The 25,833-nt window shown below is 47.5% G+C and overlaps 1 protein-coding gene across 10 annotated transcripts in view; it reads left to right on the forward strand.

The window, feature by feature from the left end:
- TFDP1 (transcription factor Dp-1) overlaps window positions 1-25,833 on the forward strand; it is a 401,906-nt gene that overhangs the window by 109,191 nt on the left and 266,882 nt on the right. For all 10 annotated transcript variants that reach the window (XM_078658073.1, XM_078658068.1, XM_078658071.1 and 7 more), the window contains exon 3: window positions 15,534-15,600. In XM_078658073.1, the coding sequence (XP_078514199.1) occupies window positions 15,534-15,600 (67 nt within the window). The remainder of the gene's footprint in view (window positions 1-15,533; window positions 15,601-25,833) is intronic.

Raw genomic sequence — 25,833 nt, forward strand, 5'->3', positions numbered from 1 at the left:
CGTAGGTCCCAGCAAGCTCGGCTACTGTCTATTATTTGCCTATGTGTTAAGAATTGTCCCTGTGGAAGGCCGTACCACTTGACCATCTGCTCAAAGGACTTCAGTTGTCCCTTGAGGAACAAGGCCTCCACCTCGGACACCGCACTGTCAGCCCACATCCGCAAGTCCCTCTCGGTGTGGTAGCCCTCCTTCCGGGGGAAGCCCACCAAAGGGAGTAGTGGGGAGTATAATGGTCGTCGTTTGGACAGCCTATGGAGCAATGAATATCATATTGCACAACCACGGCTCTACGCATAAAGGTGGTCATCTACTTGACCCGATCTTTTCCAATCTGTCACATATACACTGTCCCCCTGCTCTGCCTGTTCTTTGGTCGCACCATTACCAAGTCAGTTTCAAGGTCATTTTTGCGGATGTCCTACGTCGGCACAAGAGCCCTTATGTAGTTAGCAGGAGGGACTGGAAAAAATTAGACACCACTTATCTCAATAAAGTTCTTGCCGCCCACTTCCCCACAGACCTAATGGCCTTGCTGGAAGTTGAAACAGCGGCGGAAACGGTGAACTCCTGGCTTCAAAATGCCATTGACATTTGCCTTCCTGCCTCCCTTAAAAAGGTCGCAGCTCACAAGACTCCTACCCCCTGGTACACAGAGGCACTGAAATTGGACAAGTCTTACTGCAAAAAGCTTGAGCGCATCTGGCGCAAAGATTACTCTGCTCCAGCAGCACTCATTTATAAAACAGCGCAAAAAAATTACCACAAAGCTTGTGCATTGACCAGGGCCAATTTCGTCACCAAAACAATAATGGACGCCATTGACAAATCTAAAGTCTTGTTTGGCCTGGTCAAAAGCCTTGCTGGCTCCCTCTCGACAGCAAAGCCTCCCCCTTTAACCAGTAGGAAATGTGACGACATCGCCCAATTCTTTATTAACAAAGTGGACAGGATCCACCAGGATATTTCTACTTTAAACAGTGGTAATGGTCAACTAGCATCGTCCACCATTGCTTGCGGCGCAAATCGTCGTCCGGTCCTTACCACTGCTCCCTTACAGGCCTGGCCCGATCTGCAGCCTGGAGCCTTTCAAGAACTACTAGGCAAAGTAAAATCTGGCTCCCCCGTTGACCCGCTGCCCATTCCAGTGCTCCGTTCCCTGGAGTCCTCCCAGCTCTCTGCCATTTGCACTACCTTAAATCTTTCCCTTAAGACCGCCACTGTTCTGGCTAGTTGGAAGCATGCCATGGTCACGCCATTACTGAAGAAGCCCACAGCGGACCCTGAGGACCTTTCCAACTATCGCCCTATTTCCTTACTGCCAGCATTCTCAAATTCTAGAGCGACACATCCACCACTATCTAACCCAGTTTGTCATCACTAATGAGTTACTGCATCCCTCACAGTCAGGATTTCATCCTGGCTTTTCGACATAAACGACACTCCTCGGTGTTACGGAAAATCTTCCCTCCCTACTTGATAAAGAGGAAACAGTCGTGCTGATAGTATCGAACGCTGCGCTGAGGTCGAGTAATATCTCGCACAAAATTCTTATGGAATCCTTGGCTACAATGGGCATTGAAGGTCTAGCCCTAGACTGGCTGGCCTCCTTTCTTTCTGATCGCACTTTTCACATTTTCTCTTGCACCGCTACCTCTAACATCTATTCCCAACCCCACGGTGTCCCTCAGGGTTCTATCCTTAGTCCCCTACTCTTTAATCTTTACGTCACCCCCCTGGCCCATATTGCAGATAGCGCCGGACTGACCTTGTACACGTACGCCGATGACTCGCAGGTTGTCTTCTCTCTTTCTAACCCAGGCGAGACCTCTACTTCCCTCCTTCAGTCGGGACTTGGGGAAATTGCAAAGTGGATGAACCAACATCTTCTCAGGCTGAATGGTGGGAAGACGGAGGTCCTTGTCCTTGGTCACAAACCTGACCTTTGGACTCCTAGACATTGGCCCCTAGAACTAGGCCGGCTCCCCCCTCCGGTGGAGCATGTACGAAACCTGGGAGTGATCATCGACCGGGACCTGTCGATGCACTGTCAAGCTAATAGGGTCTCTTCTACCTGTTTTACCATCATACGTTGGCTGAAGAAGATCCTATGGATGCTGCCCAGTGACACTCAGAAGTCTGTGGTGAACGCCTTGGTCACCTCCCGGTTGGATTACGGTAACATACTCTACCTGGGAGTGACCAAGGCGGTCACTCGACGACTCCAACTCGTGCAAAATGCTGCAGCACGCTTGCTCAGCGGCTGCCGCAGAACTGATCGCATATCTGGTCACCTACGCGAGTTGCACTGGCTGAGGGTGGACAGACAAGTGAAGTTTAAGGCACTCCGCTATATGCACAAGATCAGGAGAAAGTTGGCCCCCAGTTACCTGCAAACCTTGGTGGACTGTTATTCCCCTCCTTGCTCTCTCCGCTCCTCCTCCCAAATTCTTTTCACTGTCCCCAGGTTCAGGCTTTCTAGAATGGGCGGCAGATCCTTCGCTGTCCTGGGACCAAGGCTTTGGAACTCCCTCCCTCTTGATATTCGTGCAGAGGTCTGTCACTTTCGCTTTCGAAGGGCCGTCAAGACCTGGCTCTTTAATCAATAGCTGAGCAGCCTCCCACCTGTTGTTAGCGGCATTATCCTAGCGCCGGGAAACCCTTTCGGGTAGCTGTCGCGCTATATAAACTCAACAAATAAATAAATATGGATGCGCAACATGCATTTGCGGGCTATAGCAACCTGCAACGGGTGAGTACGGACTGGTCTGGAGGCTGGCATTAGTAGTCTTCGGATGGCAGGCAGAGGTACCCCTCTACTATCGGTGATTGTCTCTCCCATATGTCTATCGGCCGTCCAGTGAGACAGCCACTGGAGTTGCGCGGCCAGGAAATATGATTCGAACGACAGGGCGCCTAGGCCACCGCTTACTGTGGGTAACTGCAGGGTGCGTAGAGCAACTCTGTGTCGTCCGTCCCCCCAGATCAGTGTTGTGAGGAGCGTGTCCAGTTCGCGGAAGAAGGACTGAGGCGGAACGACTGGTAGGTTTGTGAAATGATACAGGAGTCTGGGTACCATTATCATTTTAGAGATGGCTACTCGCCCTATAGGCGCCAGGGGGAGCGTTTTCCAGAAACCAACCGAAGGCCCGCCAGTACGTTCCGGTGATTCCCCTCATAAAGGTCCTCCGGGGAGTGGTACAATCTCACCCCCAGGTATCTGAGAGCCACTGTACTCCATCTCAGGGTGTGTGCGCCAACCTGCAAATCATGGGGTGCCAGGTCCAGGCTGAGTGGGTAGATAGTGGACTTGCCCCAATTCACTTGTAGACCCGACATGTCACCGAACTCTCGCTGAGCGTGCCAGAGCGAAGTGAGATCCCCCGTCACATCGCGGACATAAACTAGCAGGTCGTCTGCATATAGAGAGACACGGTGGGTCGTGTCCGCTATTGGGATGCTCCACACTTCCCCTTCCCAACGCAGCCTAATGGCCAGGGGCTCCACCACCAGCGCGAACAAAAGGGGGGAGAGGGCACCCCTGTCTAGTCCCTCTCTCCACCGGAAACGAGGCAGATATCAGTTTCCCGACTTTTATTTGGGAGGCAAGATCCCTGTACAGGAGTTGGGTGTAAGCCAGCAGCGTGGGGCCTATCTGGGTTTCCCCGTAGGACTGCGAATAGGTGAGGCCAAGTCAGTGTCACACGCCTTTTCCAGATCGAAGATCAGGCAGGCCGCGCGTGGGAATCGGTCAGACTTCGTATTGTATATGAAACAGTCGGCGTAAGTTATGGGAGGTGTTGCGTCGGGGCACGAATCCACACTGGTCGGGATGTACCAGTGTCGGAAGGATTTGGCTATAGCGGTCGGCTAGTATTTTCCCCAGGAGCTTACAGTGCGCGTTGAGTAATTTGATCGGTCTATATGAGGCTGGCAGTGTGGGGTCCCTGTGCGGCTTTGGGAACGTCACAATCAGCGATTCGCGGAACGAGGCCGGCAGTACACTCGTGGATAAGGCTTCCTCATATGTGGACGCCAGGTGAGTAGTTATTTCGGCCGCGAATGTTTTGAGGTATTCCAGGGGGAAGCCGTCCATACCGGGCGCCTTTTTCTTAGCTAACGAATTTATGGCGTGTTTGATATCGGAGGGTGTGATTTTCCCGTCTAAGTCTTTCCTGTCTGCCTGAGATATTACCGGCATGTGTGTTGGCCTTAGGAACTGAGGCAAATCGTGTGGGGACGTCTGTGTCGGGGCGCGATATATCATGGCGTAATATTCGTGGAATATACGTAAAATGTCTAGTTGGGAGTGGTGAAGGTGACCTTGTGAGTCCATAAGTTCGGTGATGGGGTGGGCCGTTGTATCCTGTTTAAGCAGCCAAGCTAAGAGTGCGCCCGTTCTGTTACCCTCTCTGTGCGTACGAGTCGCATAGGCGCGGAAGTTGTATTTGCGTAAGTCCCTCATGGCCTCTGCGCGTGTGTTTCGCCGCCGAGAGTTGCGCTAGGGTAGCCCTTCCCTGATCCATGCCCTGGGAGAGATCCGCCAGCGCTCTCTCTGCCTCGTCCAGTGCTCGCTCTAGAGTGCGCCGCACCCCCACCACCTGCTGAATGCAATGTCCCCTGGCGCTGACTTTGTATGCATCCCACTCAACGGCTCTGGAAGAGGCCAAGCCTGCATTGTGTTGGAAGTGTTCCCTGATATATGCGCTGTGGGCATGGCGGAAGGCCTGGTCAGTAAGGCACTCCTGGGGTAGTTTCCATGTTGGGACCGGGGGGTGAGGTGGACGCCAGCGCAGGATCGCAGTGTGCGCGTCATGATCTGATAGGACGCGCCCCATATATAATCTGCATGTCTTATCTTGGGTATCAGGTCTGCGGTGCACAGGAACCTGTCTAGCCTCACTCGAAGGTCATGTGGGACGGAATGGAAGGAGTACAGCCGCTCGATTGGGTTTAACGCTCTCCATGCGTCCACTAGGGACCAGTGGTCAATCCACCGGCGGAAACGTGCTGTTTGTCTGTGGGCTGGCGAGTGGAGTGGCGGGGGATGTGACCTATCCAGGTGCAGGTCTAGAGCACAATTGTAATCCCCCCCCCCCCCCTCCCCCCAGGAGCCATGGTATTCCAGTGTGGCGGGCCAAAATACCAGTGAGGGTGTCCCAATATTGTTCTTGGTCAGTGTTGGGGGCGTACACACAACCTATAAGTAGTGGCTGGTCCTCAAGTTGGCCTACAAGAATGGCGTTGCACCCCTCTTGGTCAATGATCCTGGTGTGTTCCTTGAAGGGTACCCCCGGTCTTATCCATATGAGCGTACCTCTGGGGAATGCGGAGTACCCAGTGGCGCAGATCTGCCTCGCCATATTTTACGCAATCGGTCCGCTTCCTGTGCTGACAAGTGTGTCTCCTGTAGGAGGGCCACCTGAGCTTCTTGCTGTTTGATATAGGCGTAGATCGAATACCGTTTACTGGCCGTGTGCATGCCCCTGACGTTAAGCGTAAGGAACTTATAATCCGAGTTGGATAGTTTGTGTCATGTGGAGTCCGTGTGGTCCAAGTCCCACCCCCAGGTGTGTCCACCCCTCCATCCCCCCCACCCCCAAAAAGGGGCTCACAACGCGCCCACCGACCGCCCCCGCTCGCTCGGGGATAAATAGAGAAGGAAGGGAGTAAAAGGGAACAAAAAACTGTAACTGCGGGAAACTTTCCCAACAAGAGGGACCCGTTGCGCGAAGCAACACGTCCAAACTGGTTTGCATGATAACTCTAGTTCAGAATCGTGGGTTTGTGGAGGGGCATTCCTCCGGGCGCCGCCGTTCAGCAGTACTGTGTCCTCGTTTGGTGGAACCTCTGGACCGCACGGCTGCTGGGGAAAGGTGTCACAGGTCATCGTGAGCTCCGCGGCGCGACCAGCAGGCACCGTGCCATGGCCCATAGCAGGCATAGTAGTTCCGTTGCAGTTCGTGTTCCGGTGCTGGATCTCGTCTCCCTCGTTGTTTGTCCCGTGTTATCCGGCGCTGCATCACAGCAAGGTGTCAGCTGTCTGGGGAGTCACTATGGGGTGGCGACACAGAGCCCTCCCGGGACGCAGGTGCGTCGCTGCACTCGTCCTCCGAGCTGAAGAGATTGGGGCACCCTCTGCATCAGACCCTCTCCTCTCGGCGTCCAGGGCAGCCACCGCCCGTAGCGCCTTCTTGCACTCAGCAATGATTTCAGTTAAGTCCGGGAAGCCTGTTCCGGATGGCCTGGACCTCACCTCCAGCTGTGTCAGGGTGATTTTGCGGGGCCGACGTCTCCCGCTGCGCATCGCTGGGCCGTTACGAGTGGGTGAGGTGTTGGATCGACGGGGGAGATGTTGTTCAATCCAGGCATCCGCTGCTTTCGGGTCGGAAAAAAAGTGTGTGTTCCCATCGTGGATAATCCTAAAAGGGGCCGGAAACAGAAGGGCATATTGGACATACTGTTGGCGCAAGGTGCGCTTAACTACCTGGAAAGTGGCTCTCTGTCTCTGTACTGCCTGGGAATAATCGGGGAACAGCATTACTTGTTTGTCTTCCACTTGCACCCTAGTTGCACGGAGAATGGTATCTTGATCCTGAAAGTGCAGCAGTTTCAGTAAGAAGGGTCTGGGAGGGAGGCCCGGTTTTGATCTTCTCGCTGGCACTCGATGCGCCTGTTCGTTGGAGAAGTGGGGAGTCAGATCCGCGACGGGCGTGAATGTTGTAATCCAGTCTGTAATGTACTTGACCGGGTCTGCTCCCTCCACTCCCTCCGGTAAGTTCATGATGCGGATGTTGCTCCAACGGGAGCGCCCTTCCAAATCATCTGCCTTATGCTCTAGCGTCTGGATCTGGACCTGGAGGTCTTTAAGGGTCTGGTGATGTTGTTGGATTTGTGGCTCCATGGTTTGTATCGTCGCCGCGCTCTGGTGCACCTTGTCAGCAAGTTTCCTATGGTCATCCCGTAGGAGATTGAGGTCTGTGGCCAGGCTGTCAAACTTTTGTTCCATCGCCACTCTGGAGTGTTCTATGGCTGCTAAGACCTGGTCCAATTTCCTGGACATAGTTCTTCTCTGGTGGGGTCGTCCCGTGGCTTCGTGACGGCTGGGACCTGGGAGGGCGTCTTCTGCGGGCGACCGATGCTGGGGGAACGACCTCGCATCGCGCCTCGCCGGCGGTCTCCTGTAGTCTACTACCGTCTCCTCGTTAGGAAGAGCCGCGGCGGCGGCTTGTCGGTTTCGTCCCGCGAGGGGACCGGACTCGCAGCCACAACTGGGTTGGCGGCGAGTTTTGCGGTTGGGATCCGGGCCTGAGGCGGCCAGGCACCCCTCCTGACTGCAGTCCACGCCGAACGTCAGTAGCTGTCGGGATCTCACCAGCCGTGCGCGGGGGGGATGCGGGCGTTATCGATTGTCAGAGCCCTCTGTTTGCGCCCTGGGTGTCTCCGTGGGTGCTCTCACCTCGTGCGCCGCACCTGCGCCCGCGTCTTCAATCTCCCCCCGGCAGGATCACCCCGTGAGACTCTGGCACCGTGGCAGCAGGGCCCCAGTGCCAGGTGACAGCTCTGTATCCGTGCCGCACAGTAAGTCTCGTACCCCCGCGGACTCTCCCTCTCCGAGGGGGGCCAATGGTCTTGGCGCCTACGTGTGCTGCAGCTTCCTTGCAAGCGTGTCTCCCAGGTCGTCGCTGACAGTGTTTCCAACCTCCAGTGCCCTGTGCCATGCGGGCGTCGCGGGGGCCACAGCAGTAACCACCAGTCTTCCCCCAGCCCGGTCTCCTGCTCCGCGGCCTACTGATTGTCCCAGGGCCGCCGGGCTCAGGCCTTCATCGCCGTCTCACTTGGGGAATGGAGGGTGCGTGTCTTCCGCGGCACCGAACACCCGTCCAGCGTGCGTGGCGCCTACCGGACTTCTCCGCTCTCCCGGCGGTATCCGATATTGCAGCTCAATCTCCCATGTGGCGCCGAGTCGAGGCCCGGGCGTAGGCCTCGCGTGTATGTGGGCCGCAGATCGGGCGCCCCCACCTGGCGATCGGGCCGGCTCAGAGGGGGGATCCCTCCGCGCTGTTGTAGCGCCTCGTCGCGGCACCGCGGGGGCTACGTCGACAGCTTGGCTGTTGGGAGCGGGCAGTCAAACCCCACCGGAGGCACGGCGGCTTCTCCAAAGCCAGCGAGGACTGGTCACCAGAGTCGTCAGAGGTGCGCGGTACTCCGCCGCGGGTCCTCCATTTTGAGGAGGCAGCTCGCAGAGGACTCGGGCGGAGCGCGTCTGGCTGCGCCGCGCCGTGTGTCAAGGCGCCGGTCACCCAGGAGTGGCCCCAGCCGCCTGCGGACTCAGTTGATCGCCTTCAGGACATGGGAGGGCACAGGTAAGGGGCAGTGAGGGCTGCGATCGCCGGCCGGCAGCCAGAGCCTCACCGAGAGACGTCCGCCATCTTGGCTGGTATGGCCACGCCCCCCTGTTTTGGTGTAGTGTTTGACCCGCATAAGGAACCTTTAGCTTTGGTTAGATGATGTTTGCCAGTGGTCTTAGACGGGAGCTGTCTCTTGTATGGAATCGTGTATCTCGAAAAGCAATCTTTCATCTCCTGCTGCGTGACCCAGTGCTGTATTTGCAAGTGATGTAAGCGTTCTAGTTCCTTTATTTTACAGCCTTTCTTGATTTTCTCAAAAGATCTAAGGCCATCAGTATCAAACGGATCTGCTATTCTTTTGCAGCTCATATTATGCCTCTTCAAAAGGTGCCTGTGATCCAACCCTGCGGAATAATCCAGGTTGCCTATTGATGGTATTGGAGGTGAAGGATACGTTGAAAGGTGTTTTACTGTCACTGCCAAGTTCCAAGATGGCCCTAGTCATGGGTGGAGAAGTACACCCACTCCAAACACCCAGGGTTTATGCTTTCAGAATATCCAAGGAATCTTTCAGATCCGATCTCCAACTGTCTGATGGTCCATGAAGTACCAAGATTTTTCCCTTTCTTCTCTACTCCAGTGTACCATGTATCTTAGTTCGGCTGCATGGAAGTAACTGTGCACTTGCTTGAGACCCACCACTCTATCCTCTACCATTTAAACTATGTCTTGGCCGATTGTCTCGGTTTCTTATCTCACCATACAAAATTATTTAATTTGTATTAATTTCTTTCAGCATTTCCCTTGGAGGCTGAAAAGGGAGTATCTGTGCTAAATATAAAAGCCTTTCCACGGCTGTCATTTTCCTCTGAAATTCTCTCAAGCCATGACTAGCTGTCTGTATGCCAATTCTGAAGGTCTGCCTTGAGGGAGCCTGAGAGGGACTCATAGGTCACCCTTGCATATCGTCTAGGGTTGGAAATAATTTAACACCTAAGAAAATAATGTATTGATCTCCCGAGGTCAGTGAAAAATGAGTGTTTCTGATCACCTGGGAACGTTAAATTAAGGATTTGATAATTCTGTTAGGTTGATTTTAAATCCCAAAGCTAGTCCAAATCTATTGATTTTTCTCCCAGATTGGCAACAAGAGTATCAAGAGTCCCCACCAACAGGACATCCTCTGCATACATCCAAATCTTGTGTTCTTCCCCTCCCATATAGATTCCCTCCCAACATCTCCCAAGGCCCTGATATTGCTTGCTAACGGCTTCATATAGAGAGCAAATAAAAAAGGTGACAACTGACAACCCTGATGAAACCCTCTCTGACTGTTTAATAAGTCTGATGCTTCTCTATTGACTTATACCCTGACAGCTGAGATTCAGTACCCGCTAGCCATCCAAGTCATGAACCTGAAAACAAAACTATAAGATTCCAAAGTTCTCCAAAGGAATGGCCAGTGCACGCTGTTGAATACTATTTCTGTGTCAGCTGGTGGGATTAAATTGTTTTTCTTTGCTGTCAATTAAATATACACTTTGGAGCTTATGTTAAGTATATCGTCTGAGGTATCCCTAGCGGGGATGAATCCGGATTGATCTGGATCAACTAGAACCTGCATGTGTGGCTCCAGCCTCCCAGTCCGGATCCCCATGAAGAGTTTTATATCTATATTAAGTTGAGAGATTGGTCAAAAGGACAAACTTGAAGTCCTGTTTTTGCCAGGTTTTAGCAGTACTATAATGGAAGCCTCTTTCATAAATTCAGCCAGCGTGCTAAAGTCGCCAAAGGAGTTGTAGGCGAACGAGGATAGGCACTATTTTGGTGACATTCCTATAAAACCATCAGCTCCATGTGCTTTACAGGAATGTAATTTTGAGATGGCTGAGATCACCGTCTCCATCCCAGTAGGTTTGTCTAGCAGAGTAGCCTGGGTAAGGCACGTGAGATTTAGGTCCTAGAAGTACCTTTTGGCTACTCCATTCTCAACGATCTGGGCAGAGTACAGTTCGTCATAGTAATCTTGGAAGACCTGTCCAATATTCTCAACCTAGAAGTCAGAAGCTCCGTGTGTTCCATAATCAAGGCTGATCAGTCTGCCCAGTAGAGATCACAACATTGAAGTCCCCACCTATTATTAAATCCTTTTCCAGGGACTGTAAAATCAAAGGCAATGCCAACCTTAGAAATAATACTTGAACCTCATTGGGCACATTCACAGACTATTGTGAAAGTGTGATCTCCCACTTTGACTCGAGCAATGATTCTTCCCTTTCAATCAATTACTATCACCTTAACTGAGCCTCAAAGGTGCTTGACTATAGTGTCACCACTACTCCCCGCTTATTGTCGGGGGAGTGAAATTATCATGGAAATCACTTTCTCTTCAAGTGTGGCCCGTCTTTTTTTTTTTTTTTTTTTTTTTAATAAATCAAGTGCTTTTTCTCTAATAGACCAATGGGACTACTGGAGTTGTGCAACAGGGAGAGCACCACTAATCCTTTTGAGGGATTTTTAGGGCCTCAGAAGTTTTAGAACTTTAGTAAATCTCCCGTTATGGCTTAAGGGATTTGCAGGCGGCCAACTCGACATATGTACCTTCATGTACCTGCGAGTTAGGACCGTATGTTGGGGACTGTCAACATAGGAACATAGGCCACTTCATGTTTGGTGTTATATACTTCTCCATACCCCCAAATAAATTTGCATAATCTGAACCCTCAACATTAGAACACATACAATGTCTAAGTGCCTAATTTCACTCTCCCACTCAACCTCTAGCGAGAACTGGAACTTGGAGGGGTTAATTTTTACCTCCATCTGGTTGAAAGGCTTCACCGTGCCATACAGTACCACAATGTTACCCCCCCCTCGCTAGAACACCCCTGCAGTGGCAAACAAATGAGTTAGACTTACCCACATAGCGCTAGACCCACCCCCAATGCACCTCACCCCCGAAATCTCTCTGCACGAGGCTCAGAGGTCGTCATGACTACACCCCAAAGCAGCTTGCTCTGGAATACCCCAAAGTGTCTTTTTTTGTCAGGGCTGGCACTCCCACTACTTTACACGCTGCAGGGGATCTGGGGTAGTTCCATACAATGGGCTAAATTCACAGAACTAGCTTAAGACAAAAGCCTAAACTTACTACCATTTTGGTATTCACAGAAGGCACTTACTCATTTTGGCATTCACAGAAGTTAGGACTCCTAACTTTAGGACCCCTAAATACCTTCTGTGAATACTGAAAGTCTTAAAGTTAGGATTTTTCTCAGTTTAGGAGTAGTAAAGTTATGACTCCTAACTGTAGGACTCCTAAACTGAGAAAAATCTTAACTTTAAGACTTTCGGTATTCACAGAAGGCATTCAGAAGTCCTTAAGTTAGGACTCCTAACTTCTGAGAATACCGAAATGAGTTAAGTGCCTTCAGTGAATAGCAAAATGGTAGTAAGTTTAGGATTTTGTGTAGGCATGGGCAGAGATGTGCCTACAATTATGGCGCCATTTTAACTCCATGCCCAACCAACATTTTAATCTGGTCTCTCTGCACCTGAAAAATATTACCACTGACCTAGGTGGAGAACCTTGTAGGTGTTTTTATTTTGGCTAAATTCGTTTTTTAGGGTGATTTAATGGATTTTTAGTCCTGGGTTTTGTCTTTTGCCTCACTCTGAATTTGGTACACGGTTTTCAGAATGGGAGTCTCCTCTAATTTGGAGAAAATGATTAACAGATCTTTTTTTTTTTTTTTTCCGACTCTTCAGCATAGATGTTTGTAGACCTATTGTTAACAAGTACTTAAGATATACATAGAGCGTTCTGTGGCTCCCATCCAGAGGAATATTTCTTTCTCGTCTCATTCTATTGCCTGGTTCATATAGCTGGGTTTTCTTGTTTTTTTTCTCTCTCTTCTCTCTCTTGCAAGGTGACTATTTTATATCTCTAAAGTACCCAGAATTTTCACACTTTTTTTTAAAAAATATTTTTTTATTTAATAGTAAGACAAGAGGAGGCAGTACAAATATCAGGTGTCGGACAGTAAAATGCGGAGCAGGGACAGGCGGGGGAGCAATACAGACAAAATATCAATAAAAGGAACACATAGCGTATCGCGATTACGGATATTGGAGATAGGGGAAGAGACAGTCTATGGTACGATCCAAAACCATCCCACCCGCGAGACCCCGTCCTCAATGATACAGGATAATTAAAGCCAGTTTGGACACCCGGACAATAAAGGATCCGTGGAGAATATACAGCTCACCTCTCGTAGAAAGGAAAAAGGAGAAAGCAAAGGGGCCATAGAAAAAAACCAAAGGTAAAATAAAAAAAACCTCCACTAACCCCCCCACCCTGCACCCCTGTAATGGCTACGGCCTAACCCCACTAGCAGCGTGCCTGTCGCCCCAGAACTACCCTAAAGGAAGGGAAAATGATAAAGTGGAGGAGGAGAAAGCGAACACACTCCCGGTCTCCCGTACCCCCCGCCAATAGCGACCACCCCGAAACGTAGGAAAACCAATATGCTGTAAAATATACAAACCGGTCGGGGGAGTGTAGTCAAAAACCACCCAACTCCCGTCACAGTAGAGGCACAACCCCAACCTTGCATAAAGCTATTGTATCAAGTCCAAGCGATCAAGTTCAGCCCTGGCCAGTGCGGTTCAGCCCTGGCCAGTACGGTCTTTCATAAGAGTCGTTCTCACTCGAGCCGCCATCTTGATGGAAAAGGCGAAGCGTTCACAAAAGTTCATGTCGGTGCTGCAGGATCAAAAACAGGATAAAAGTTCACAAAGTCCACCAATCGAACAAGGAAAGGTGTCCAAGAACAGCGAGTATCTCCAACAGTCACTGAGGAACTTGTCACAGCACTGAAGACCGGCTATAGACGTAATAGGCGTCTGCAGAATCGGGCAGGAAACGCTGGCGATAAGCACGGGCTGGCTTGTTGTTAATTGGGAACCGCCAAAGCTCATTAAATATGGGATCTGCACGGGGACCTCTATCTCAGGCGTGCAATGCACCGATGGTACCGTAGCTAGCTGGGAGCTGAACGAAGAATCATCCTCTGGTCCCAGGATACCGTCCACTTTCACAATCAGTGTCCGGAACACAGCGATAGTGTGCGAATGGAGCGCCCCAATAGCGGCCATGACGGCCTGCAGCGATGGCATGCCTTCCGTCCGCCCCATCCCCTCTCAATAGGCGTAAGAGCCGGACTTGCACCCCGGAGGCCGGCTACTCCGGGGTAACAGGCCACGCAAATCCGATGTCTAGCAGTGGGCGCTCCTCGTCGTGCAGTATACACCTTCGCCGTTGGCGAGGGCCCCAGCCCGTCGACCCCGAGAGGGTATCAAGGTCTCCGGGCACCAGACCCCGACCACTGCAGCCGGTGTAGCGCGCTGGTGTGTCCACGGTGTAGTCCGTTAACAGGTCCGTCACCAAAAATCAACAATTCACGGCACACTTCGGAAGACCGGGCTCATTCCAGGTCTCGTGGCCGATGTTGATCAATTCCGACCCGGGTAGGCTAGAAATCGAGTCCCCGGCCTCCACACGTTGTTAGGCAGAAAATGGAAACACGGCGTATCGTCGTCAGCCGATAAGGTAGAAAACTCGGGATTGCACCAGTAGAAGCAGAAAAACTTCACGAACACGAGAGTCTGGCGTGAGTTCAGGAGTAAAGGCAGGATATTCGAGCTGCTGGCGGAGGTCGGCGGAGCCGGGAGCTTACGCGGCCATCTTGGTTGCTGGCGTAGCTCCTCCAATTTTCACACTTTTTAAAATGTTTCTCATGATTGCATTGCATGCAGAAAACATTTTTTTCCACTGCAGCTTGCATTATTAATATTTTGGTCATTACTCTAAATGTAGGTCAGACCTATTAGTTTTGCTAATGCATTTTTTTTTTTTTTGCTATCAAACTTGCGGACCGCTTATATTGGTCACTTAGAGCCAGTTGTTTAGAGATGTTGTCTGGGAAGCCTGAGAACCCAGTAGTGTTAAGAGCCTACAAGATCACCTATCCGGCATGCGGTGTCACGCCAATGTTAGGAATTGCTCCGAAGTGATGTGTGATATGAAGTCGGAGGTATGTGGCTTAGATCCTTTATTATTGTTCGTCATCTGGAGGAAGAAGTTATCTGAATCTGAGTCCCTCGTACATATAGGCACGCAGTGCTTATTTAGTTTTTGATCTTGATTACTAACAATCGTTTGTGAAAAGTTGCTGTGTAAGCGCCTTATGCTTTCCTTTTATACTTCCACCCTTGTGTGCAGCAGGCCTTACTTTCACCATCTTTCTGCCACCTTAATTACAGTTATACCATTGCAGTTCCTGCTTAGCGTGTGGATTTAAAGTGGGGACGGATTGATGTGTGTCAATCAGCTGGTGCACGCAGACTTGCTAAGATCTAAGAAATGCTAGCTGTTGTGTATACATTGCATTATGTGTAAACCCTGTTTATCATTTTGTCTTCCTTGCTTTCTCTTTAGTCTTGACTTGTCATCCCTTTTGTTTTTTCTTTCTCTTCTCCCTCTAGACATTCACATTGTGGCCTTTGTATTGTGTTTATTTTGTGTGCTAGGTGTAAATTTAACTTGAGCTCGCGTTTACTTAGCTGGACAAAAAGACATTAGCATCATTAAACACTAATTAACATAGCAAATTAATATGAAAGAAAAATAAATGGTATCAATATATCAAGTGACCTATAAAATGCAGCCTGGAATGTGTTTTATACTCATGCCTTGTACTCCTACTACTCATGCCTTGTGAAGCTGTACAAAGCATTATAGCGGCTGGTCTACTCATGGTCTTGTCTGGTTTTTCCTGTTGTCATTTCCAGCACATCTCGAGGGAAGCCGTGGCTCAAAACAAGCTGCAGTTGGATAGTTTTGTCTCCAGAGTATTGTGTATTTTCCTGTTGTAGAGCAGTAATTCACTGAGACCTTTCCAAGCTATATTTACTGTCCTCTGTTTCTTGTGCTGAGTTTCTCACAAACTTCTTTGCTATTTCGTTCACATCTTATGTGCGTTGATGATGCTCAACAGTTTTAACTTTAGGGTGGAAGTACTTGTTGTTTGTTTTGTGCCAGGGGAAGCCATGATGTGCTGTTTATTTTTGAACCACAATGTTGCAAACCGTTACATTTTCGAACATGCTTATTCTCTCCAATAGGGTGGACTAATTGAAGCAAATGGCGAACTCAAGGTGTTTATAGACCAAAACTTGAGTCCTGGAAAAGGTAAGAAATAGGTGTAGAGATGGATGTTTGGTGTGTCAAAGGCTTTCATTTTTTCACATTTTGAAGGGAAGATGTAGCACTGTGAATATTTAAGTTTGTTATACAATTGAATATCCTGCTGAATTGAAGTATTGTAAAAAGCTATAATATGAATGGTCATGGTAGGCAAATTCATTGCCGCCATTGAGTGAAAAACTATGTAGAAGTATTACTTAAATAGCGCTTCATAAAGGGATGATTTATGAAGCCTGTTAAAATAAGCTTTGGAATTAGGACCTTTAACATCACAGCTAACATATGGAAAACAATGTGACAATTTCTTACCGGTGGTTATGTCAAGTATGTGAAATATGTTCAACGTAGCAATTACATGGATATACAAGTATGTGAAATGTTATTTAGGTAAACTATTTTGCACATGACTATCCCCAGAATCTGAGTCTCACATGCTGTTATTTGCCACGTGACAGCAACATTTTATTCTTTCAAGAAATGCATTAACTGTGTGGGGGCGACATACACCCTTGTTGAGGTTTTAAACTATGTGTGCAGTTAATATGGTACACCACCTGTGTGGTTTCTGAAGAACAATTGAAAGTCATAAGCAGTTACACCCCAGCAGCAGGGAAAGAGCAGAAATTAGTGTGGAAACCTTACAACAGGGGCTTTTGTCTCAGGTGTGTGCTAGGCGAAGAAAAGCACCAACCCCGCAAATCGTGTGCCTACTTTATAGTGCTTCCTGTATTTAAATATGCCCAAGGCACATGCTTCTCACGTGTGGAGATCCAACAGGTCAGTGACTTCCTGCAAGGTGTCTTGTATTGGTAATGGTAGCGTTGTTGGGCCGTACAGGACCATAGCTTATGTGTTCTCATTTCCATGGCCTTGAGTGTCCTTAGGCTTCGTGACCACTGCGTGATCTCAAATTATTTCATACAATTTTCCGCAATTTCCAGGTTTGCTGCCAGGAGCATTTTTGATCGAACTGGCCAGTCTCGTATTGTAAGGCCTTCCCATTGCAATGACTTGAGGCACAATATCATGAGTAGTCTAGTCATAATAACTGGGAACCCTTCCAACTTGGACATATGGCTAAATATCTCTTTGCAGTATATTTCGATTTCTAAACAAGACCATCAAAAGTACCACTAATCCCTCAAACCAACCCCTCCCCCCCCCCCCCAAACACTTATCACAGTTCAGAAACACGTGTTCAACATTTACAAGGGCTCTGATACCAGGTAAATATTATTATGATAGTTACTTCTAGCCGCAGATTTCTCACCTTAGAATACTGCCCAGGCAAGAGACTGGATCGGGAAACTTTATCCAGCAATGCCCTCATACTACAGGTGTTGCCGTGCTGCTCCAGGCTGACTTTGTACCACCCCGAAATTAACAGAGTGGAGCTACATATGCTGATATCAGTTCCTTTCTTTCCACTCCTTCTGGTGTGGATCCCAAACTGTCTTTTGTGGACACCCATGTTGTAAGTTTGTCCCCAAAGGTTCCACGGACGTAGAGCCAATACCCCAACTGATCCCGGTGTGAGCAGAGTTTCTTGGGCCATCTGCAGCGCTGCAACAAATCAAGGGCTTCAAAAACGCAATGCTATAGATTCTCTGTGTGCATGCTACTACCGCTGGCATGCCTTAGGGCCCCAAGGAAACGGCGGGGCATCTAGCTGGATTTACGCCAGCAAAGCCCTTCCAGGCTCCATTGGATCTGTTACGGTTTTCTCCGAGTCCCGCACCATCCCTGGTACATAGGTTTACTCCAACTCCAGGATCTATGCCAGGCTGCTCCCATTCAATACCAGTACTAGCACCACCGGTGCCGAAAGAGGATCTGGTGCAGATTCCGAAGTCTGACCCCAAGCAAGGGTCCCTGTCCTCCCAGTCCTTTACCCACTACAGCAATATTCATTAAGCTGCTTTAGTTGTCCCTTCGCGGTGCACACCCATCCTTTTGGGTGCAGTTTTCAGTATTTCCTTCCAAGGTGACCATCTATCCCATCCGACGAATAGGTCATACAAATTGTTCGGCATGGGTTGTCCCTGCCCTACGCCTTTTTGCTACGCCAAACTTTCTCCCACATCTGACCGACTTTGAGGAGCACTTCTCCATTCTGTTACAGGAGGAGCGAGTGTTCCTCTCCAAAGGTGCTTTCAGGCAGGTTCTGGATTCGCAAAGGTCAGAGGTTTGTTATGCTTGCTATTTCATTGTACCAAAAAGGATGGAGGCCTCCAGCCAAGAAAGGACCTTTGACCTCTAAACGCCTTTCTGCGGAAGGACAAATTCAGTATGTGCAGATCTTGGCTGCTCTGGATTTATGGAACTAGATGGTATTCTTGCATCAGCAGGAGGTGTATTTTCATATACATGTCCCGAAGTCCCACGTATGTTACCTGCAGTTTAAGGTCGGCCGAGGGGAATTTGTTTGCTATGTTATCCTTTGGCCTCGCCAACACCCTTTGGGTGTTCACAAAAGTGATGGGGAAAGTCGCTGTAACATCCGGAGGTTGGGGATACTAGTGTCTTCTATCTCAATTACTTTATTTTGAAGACTAGTTCACCACCACTGCTGCTGTCTTGGTAAGTGTGTCCCATACCTCAATAGATGGTCCAATTTATGTTCAATCTGGAAGATCCTGCTCGCCTAGCTTGTCTAGGGAGCAGCATCACCTCATAACTGGGTCTACATAGCAGTGTCCCCGTTCCATTAACGTCCAACATTTTTAGTTTCTTGGAGAGACCACTCTAAAACATTACTGAGTTGAGCTGTATGTAATACTTTCGATGTCAGACTTGCCCAACCCTACACAGACTTTCCCCTATTCTGTATCAATCTACTTGAAATTAGTAGTTTTGTCCGATGAAATAGTTATAAGCATCTTTTAGTTACCCTAAATGTTGTCTAAGAATTAAAATGTGGAGGGACTGGGGTTAAAAAAAAAAAGGTATTGCAGTCTCGGAAGGATATTTATTTTCACTGCTGCCATCCTGCCCATCAAGGAGGTGAACGAGGGACTGCATTATGAAGGTAGTGCTTGCTTTTATTTATAACATTCTGTTAGATAACAATGTAGCAATCTTGTAGAGTTGAAGCTATACAAATGCCTTTGTTTTTTATGCCTCTTTGCCTATTAACGTGATGACCAGACTTTGATTCTGCTTCAGACTTGTTGGCTAATTTTAATACCCTTTATATTTCTGATTTAGCTAAATTAATGCAGACGCTGGATACTTCATATCGTTGTATGATTGAAACTACTGCACGGGTCAGTTTTTTGGGGCTCCTCTAGCTCAAACTATATTGTTGGCGAAAAGATATATATCGAAATCCATACCTCAAACCTCTGGAGTATGTCTGATCCGTTGAGTTAGAGGTTCGATTACGAGTTTAAAAAGGAGTGAGGATAGAGGTCAGCCCAGTCACGTACCTCGAAAGAGGCAAAAAAAATCTTAGCTTTATCCCCGTTAATTACAACACATGCTGGAGGGGTTTTATGTTTTGAAAACACACACAAACACCCCTCCGCTCCCCTTCACCTGTCCCAATACTTTCTACTGCTCCCACTAAGACTGGACCTCCTAATGGATTTCTCAGTGTTGTACCAAATGTCTGACTATTTCTTATGAACATGGATTGGTCAGGGTCCACAAGGTAAGGCATGCAACCCTTCATTCTGTTGGCCAGGGCCTTCATTTAAATCTTGAAATACACATTGAGAAATACACATTGCTCGTTTGGTTTCCTTGCTCAAAGTACTAAAATTATACCTTCCTTTCCATGAAGTCAGTAGATTAAATGTGGGGCAAGCAGTGAGTGAACTCTTTTATAAAATATATTTGTGAGTTCAGCTGGACCAGGTGCTTTATTTGGGAATATTTACTATGATTTTTTACCCCTTCTTCTGACATCTTCCTCTCTCTTGTCTTCTGTGTAAGGGCGGGCCAAGTCAGTGTATGGTTTCCAGAAATGTTGATATCCGGGTTTTGGCTACAATTCAGGTCTCTATAGGACGTCTGTAAAGAGTCCCATTTAGGCTTTTCGGTACGTAGCCTTTATGCAATCTCATGTTTTGTGTTCTGGTGTGGTCATTAGAGTGGCACAATCTATCCACCAGTAACTTGTCATCATTTTTGTCCCTTTTCCCTGTACTTCAGTTATTTAGCTTTTAGATCTTCATCCAGTTTAGTTTTTCTGCGGGCCCAACAGTGGAGCTGGTGTGTTCAGTTTGATATTACCATGCCCTAATCGCCACCTTAAAGGTATTCCAGATAATACGAAGGGGACTGTTACTGGTTGGTTGAATTTATAGCAATCTTGTGTTTGGTCCTTTTTCACCTATTCATTTAAGATATCATTCAGGGCGGATGGGTCAATCCTCCATGATTTTGTCTGCATGTTTCCCCCGAAGTGAAGTCCCATATTATGTGTGCATAATTTGTCACAGCTTTGAGGCCTATCTCTATTTTGTCTATTTGGTGTAGTTGTGTAATCGTACTCCTTGCCAAATCGATCCTAAAACTTGATCTGTGGCTGTCGAAGAAAAATGAGAATTCTTTCTTCGTGCATTTCAAGCCAAATGTTATTTAGTCCCAGATCCGAAATGTATGTTCTGGGGGACTAAAACATCCGACCTCCATTTTATATAGTAATTGGGTGTCTCTCAAGCTTGGGATTTTAGATGAGATTGAAGGCCCCCACGCACAGCATCTCTTTGTAAGCTTTATTGCAAATTGTTGTTTTGGTTTCAACGAGATTGGGTTTCTACTGGGTGTTTGGTGTGCATTACACCACCATTATTGTAACCCTGATGGTGTTCAGTTTGTCTAAAATGTGATTTTCTCCCTTCTCATGTGCCATATTGTTTTGGACACTACAGACCTTCCTATCCATGGCCATTGCACGGAATTGTGTGGGATATGATCTTCTGTGCCGCTAAACTTTTTTTGTTTTTTGTTTTAGACCATGTGCGATTCCTAAATGTATACTATTTATGGTTGTTCCTTCGTTATCGCTTGCCACACCATGTCTTTTAATCTGGGAGTTGAGACCCCTACCATTCTGTTATATTAGCTTAGTCCTGGGGTCTTCTTTAAGGCAGTATTGAAATCTTGGCATGTGGCTTGGTGTTTCAAATTTTCTGATAGTAGGTAGGGGTCCTGTGCATCCTCCTCAGTGGGATGTTCAGATTGCCCCTCCGTCCAGCCATTACCTTTCGCCCCCACCCCACTCAATACCTTTCACCTGCTCCTCAACAGCAACCTAAACATATGCTTAGAAACATAGAATTTCCTTTGGTAAAATAATGTATGTTAGATGCATCCCCGGTACTCCACTAACCTGTATCAGCTATCCCCAACTCCCCTCCCCCCTACTGCCCCCCCCCACACATGCACCAAGAATCGCCAACATCTGCAGTAAATGGGTACACCCATCTATATCTGATCTGTATTTCTAATTTTTGAGTTCAACCGTGATTTTTGACAGCTTTACATCTTTCTGGGGGAAGGGGGGCTGAGAAATGTCCTGGTAGAAGTGAGTTGGACACCTCTTGAACTTTCATGTTGACGCACTGCCCTGAGGATTTCCACTTTAGTTTCACATTAACTCATTTTTGTAAATATATCTTTCGAACTAATCCTGGGTGAAGAGATCCTAATGTATGTGTATGTACAATGTTGATCTCTTGAACCACCTTACCTGGCACATTTTTAAAGAGACGTACACAGAAGTCAACTATGCTCATACCTTCCAAGGGATTACCTGGCATTTTCAATGTAGATGCAATCTCTTCGTGGTCTAACCTCTAGATCTTCACGTTTATTTCTAGTTTCCCGCACCAATGTTCAGAAAGTCTTGAGTTTTTTATGTATTGGTTTACATTACCTTTGATTGAATCTTCATTGCTGCTCATTTTGTCCCCTATGACTTTGATGTCCTTGGACAGGTCTGGCAACGTGCTCTGCTTTTCTGTTCTTACCTGTAGTTCTGTCATTGTGATAGTCAGCTTTCCTTACATATATTAAAGACCAGACCTCAAATCTTCTTTGATTAGTTGGGGAGGGGGACGAAAGGGGGTTGGGCTGGCTGCTTCTTTTTGGGTTAGTCATCTTTGGATCTAGTGTCTGGATTGATGTATCTGGCTTCCCGTGTATCTGGTATAGTTCTTAAGTTCTTGTGTACCATCAGGATTTAAGACTGTGCTGCAGTTTTGGGTTGGTAGGCCCATTCTCTTACTAGTTCTCTCTGTTGTATTTCAGAGTAATTGCTGCCTGAATGCTCTCTTGCCACTGTTATGCCGGCCAGTAGGCCGTCATGGAGTTTGAGGCTCCTGTGTGTCATTCATTGTATTGTAGGAGGAGGCTTTCTTCCTTAGTGTGTCTCTCTACTTGGGATTACACGGCTGGTAATGTACCCCCAGCTCAGTTTTTTCTTGATGTAGTCTACAGCCACTAATGGTTCTCAAGCAAAGGGCCATACAGTTTCCCTCCCTATTAGAATTGATGCCGCCCGTTAAGGTAGCGCAAGGTAAATCTGCCCCCGGGAAGGCAGCACCTCAAAGTTTATTCTGTAGGTTCAGTGTCTGGCCCCTTAATCTTTAATTGTTTTATTTGTCACAGTGGTAACAGCAAGAGATCTACGCGTGCACCAACCCTCACTGCTCCCTGTCCTCACAAATGGGATATTACCATTTGTAGCTCCGCTGCCAGTCTATTCTCCTTTTGTGGCTCCCACGGCAAAGTCTGCTTAGTGCACAGAGCCCCTGGCCTGTCATTTACGCAACACTGATGCTATATAAGCCTCATACAATTGCTCCCAGTTCTAAGGTGGTCTCTTAGCAGCAGTCTAATCATCCTTGTTTTTCGGCATGCTTGGACAAGTTCACTGCACCTGGTGTTCGATAGTGGTAACGCTCGCCTCTAGACGATCTGCCACAACTTTGTTGTAAGTGTGTGAAAGTTACCCTTCAAAGGTGACAGTAAATGTGAAGGTGCAGAAGAGCAGCATCCTGCTCAATGTGTACTTCTGATGTGTTGACATTATCCTCTTTTCGTCCGCATAGACCTTCTGGGTCACAGGACACGTACAGAAATAAAGCGAATGACTGTTTGGAAGAACTACTGGATTTGTTCTCCACCAGTGGAGTGAGTAATCTTTATATGCATCTGCACTGAATGATTGGCATTCATACAAGTCTGTCCTGAAGAGGGCAGGTCATTTATAATGTGGTACAGTTAGAGGAAAAAGACTTCTGTTTCCTAGTGGAGACCAAATCAAAAATGTGACACCCTGCTGCAGCGTGGAACTGATACTTTCAAGACAGTGGCCACGACTGGAGCAGTAGCGGTAATGCATGGGTATAAAGAACATTTCAGCCAGCTCCTATGCATCCCTCTCATGTAAGATTCCTGTGGTGCCCAACTCCTGATAAGGAAAGCTAAGAAACTGAGGCATTAGGCAAAAAAGTAGAGAAGGCTGCTACACATTGGCTCATCTGCATTTTCACAACTATGGTTCCCTACATTGGGAAGAGATAAAGAATCTGCACCAACCACCTTTGGAGCCTCAAAGGAAGGCAGGGGTATTGAGCAGGAGGAAACAAACGTATTTTCAACGACTCTAGTTCTCCATTGACCTCACAGACACAACCACTAAATAGTTTGGGGTAGTTCTTTGCTGACACTTCTGACTAAAGATTTCACCCAGAAGTCCAGAGCTTTGTCGCCGCCATGCCTATTAATGTTTATAAGCTCTTCAGCCAAACAGACGATGAACCTAGAGTATGTTTAAATGGACGCATCAAGCTGCGGTATTTTTGCAAGAGGAAAGTTTATTAAAAACCAGTGCCTCATCGCATGGTCCTGAGGTACAGCATAGTTATATCATCCAAGAATTTAGCAGCTTCTTCGGGGTCCCCTTCCTCATATGAGATTTCCTCTTCCTCCTGGAGCTCAGGTGCCATTGGATGTTCCAGCTCCAACTCCTGTTTTTTTCTCTCTCTGGCTTTAGTGGGTTGCAGTTTCCTTTAAGAGAGTCATCAGACTCCTTCTTTTCAAGAGGGCCTCCATTTCGGCTTCAAGTCTGTTTTTCCTTCATGGTGTCCAGTGCTCTTGTTTGAAAATGAGTGCTGACGTCTTCCTCTGTGTTGCCAAAGCCTTTTGTTTTTGAGCCTTTATGTCCCTCTCGTCCTCCCAATACTCTTTTGGAGTTCATGCTGGTCTGAGCTTTTGATGCCATTGATGTCCTTGGACCTCTGCTTATGATTACAGTGCTGTGCTTATGCTTGCCTTCAGTCACCTTTCTCTTTGGTGTTGTGGTAGCTTTGTCTCACCTCACTGCGACCATGTTTTATCTGATGCTTCTTTGTCTGTCTTTTAATGTCTGCAACCTCTTTGACCTCAGAGCTCTCTTCCTAGTATTTCCTCAAGGTTCTCTTAGTCTCTTGACATACAACGGTGTTTCCGAAATGTTTTCTGCTGCAATTTTCATAGCATAGTGAGCCCACCTCAGCTTTTTCCTCGTCTAAAGGGTCTTGGGGTGGAATCGGTCGCATTCATCCTAGCTGTGGCTCTTCAACAGACAAAGTTTGCATTCCTTATGTCTGTCCTTCTGTTTGTACTATTGGTGGCTATTGGGCCAGAATCTAATGGGGATATGCTCCATCCGCAATGTTAGTTTTCCAACCCCTTTTGTTTGGTTTCTTGTGACTGTAATCTTCCATAAAGTCGTTTTGTTCTCAGTGGAAAATCTCTTTCCCTGATTTCAGCACTCTCTAGATGCCCTTGAGGTTTCTTAGCGTATGCATGATGATCCTTGATGCAAGCTTGAAACACCTTCTAACACCTTCTGCATTCCATGCTATGCTTCCAGGACCAATGGCTAAAAAAAGAATGTAAAGATGGTGACCACGCGAAAGGACTTGGGGAATGGAGGGGTGAGCGCTCCTGACATCACAAATGGATGGACAGGACATCAAAGGACTAGAAAAGAGCATTCTGAACTCAAACACTATATAGTGGAATAATGCACAGCATGTGAATCCAGAAATTTCTTCAAGCTACAAATTACTCTTATAGATACGTAACCGTTTCAGAGGGCAGCAGCACCTACTTTCATGGTTTTATGCCTTTGGTGGAAGGGAGTTTAGGCCCAACCACAGACCACAGGACTTGCGCCCTACTAACCACTGACAAGGTCTACACTCCACATCTGGCCTTTTGAAGGAAAGCCGAAAGGAGGATTTGCCATGGATAGATTTGCATCACGTTAAACTGAGAAGTTCAAATTATGCCTATTTTTGCTCATTTAACTAAGCACACTTTCTATTGGATAGAAAGCTGCACCCTTCTCTCTCATTTGCTGTGTACCTGTTGAAGGCATATGGAAGGTTTGTTTCCATTCTCTGAATATGGTCAACTGTGGGATTTCAAGTAGGGCAAGAAGTTTCAGTGGGCTAGTCTGTGTAATGGGTTGAACTAAGGGGACAGTGGGTAGTATTTTGCTCCAACTATTAACATAAGAGTGTGGTTACATTGTAGCTGATACCAAGATTCAGGACACTTCGTTCTCTTTCATTAGTCGTGTTCTTTCATATGTAAAGTATGTGCCAATTCGGTTTTCAAATTATAAACATTTGTAACACATTAAAAGAAGCATTTTTTAAATTGTATTAATATGACATGATGAGAACAATCTTGACCAGCCAAATAGGCCGAAATTAAATATTTTGGCTCCCTCTGTGCATAGATGCAAAGCTAAGAACTGACTTATGTTCTGGCTTGACTGCACAGCTGTTGCCATGCAATTATGTAAGAACCACCAGGAGAGGGTTTTTGGATCCGCCCACATGTTTGGAACCAGGAATACATGTTCTGATTTGGCACACGTTATGTTATTTTCACAAAAAAATTGCTTGCCCTCCACGCAGCTGTGATCATTTTGTTTATTTATTCAGAAGTCTGAGGTTGAATTTTCAGGAGCACACACATTAATTACATTGTAATGCTACAATTGTGTCTTAGATAACTTCATAATTTATGTGTTTATCTGTTGGCAGCACAGATGGGGAGGAAGGCAGTGAATAATCTGCATGGTTTTTAGGTCTGGCTTGACAGTATATTTATAAGCTTGGCCTATTGGCATTGCCAGTGCTAGTTTATTTGTATATTTGCCCCTGATGTCAAATCCCTCCCGCCTTTTAGCGGGCAAAATAAACGTAC

This window comes from Lissotriton helveticus, chromosome 8 (assembly GCF_964261635.1).
Source record: "Lissotriton helveticus chromosome 8, aLisHel1.1, whole genome shotgun sequence".
In the NCBI taxonomy this organism is placed as follows: Eukaryota; Metazoa; Chordata; class Amphibia; order Caudata; family Salamandridae; genus Lissotriton; species Lissotriton helveticus.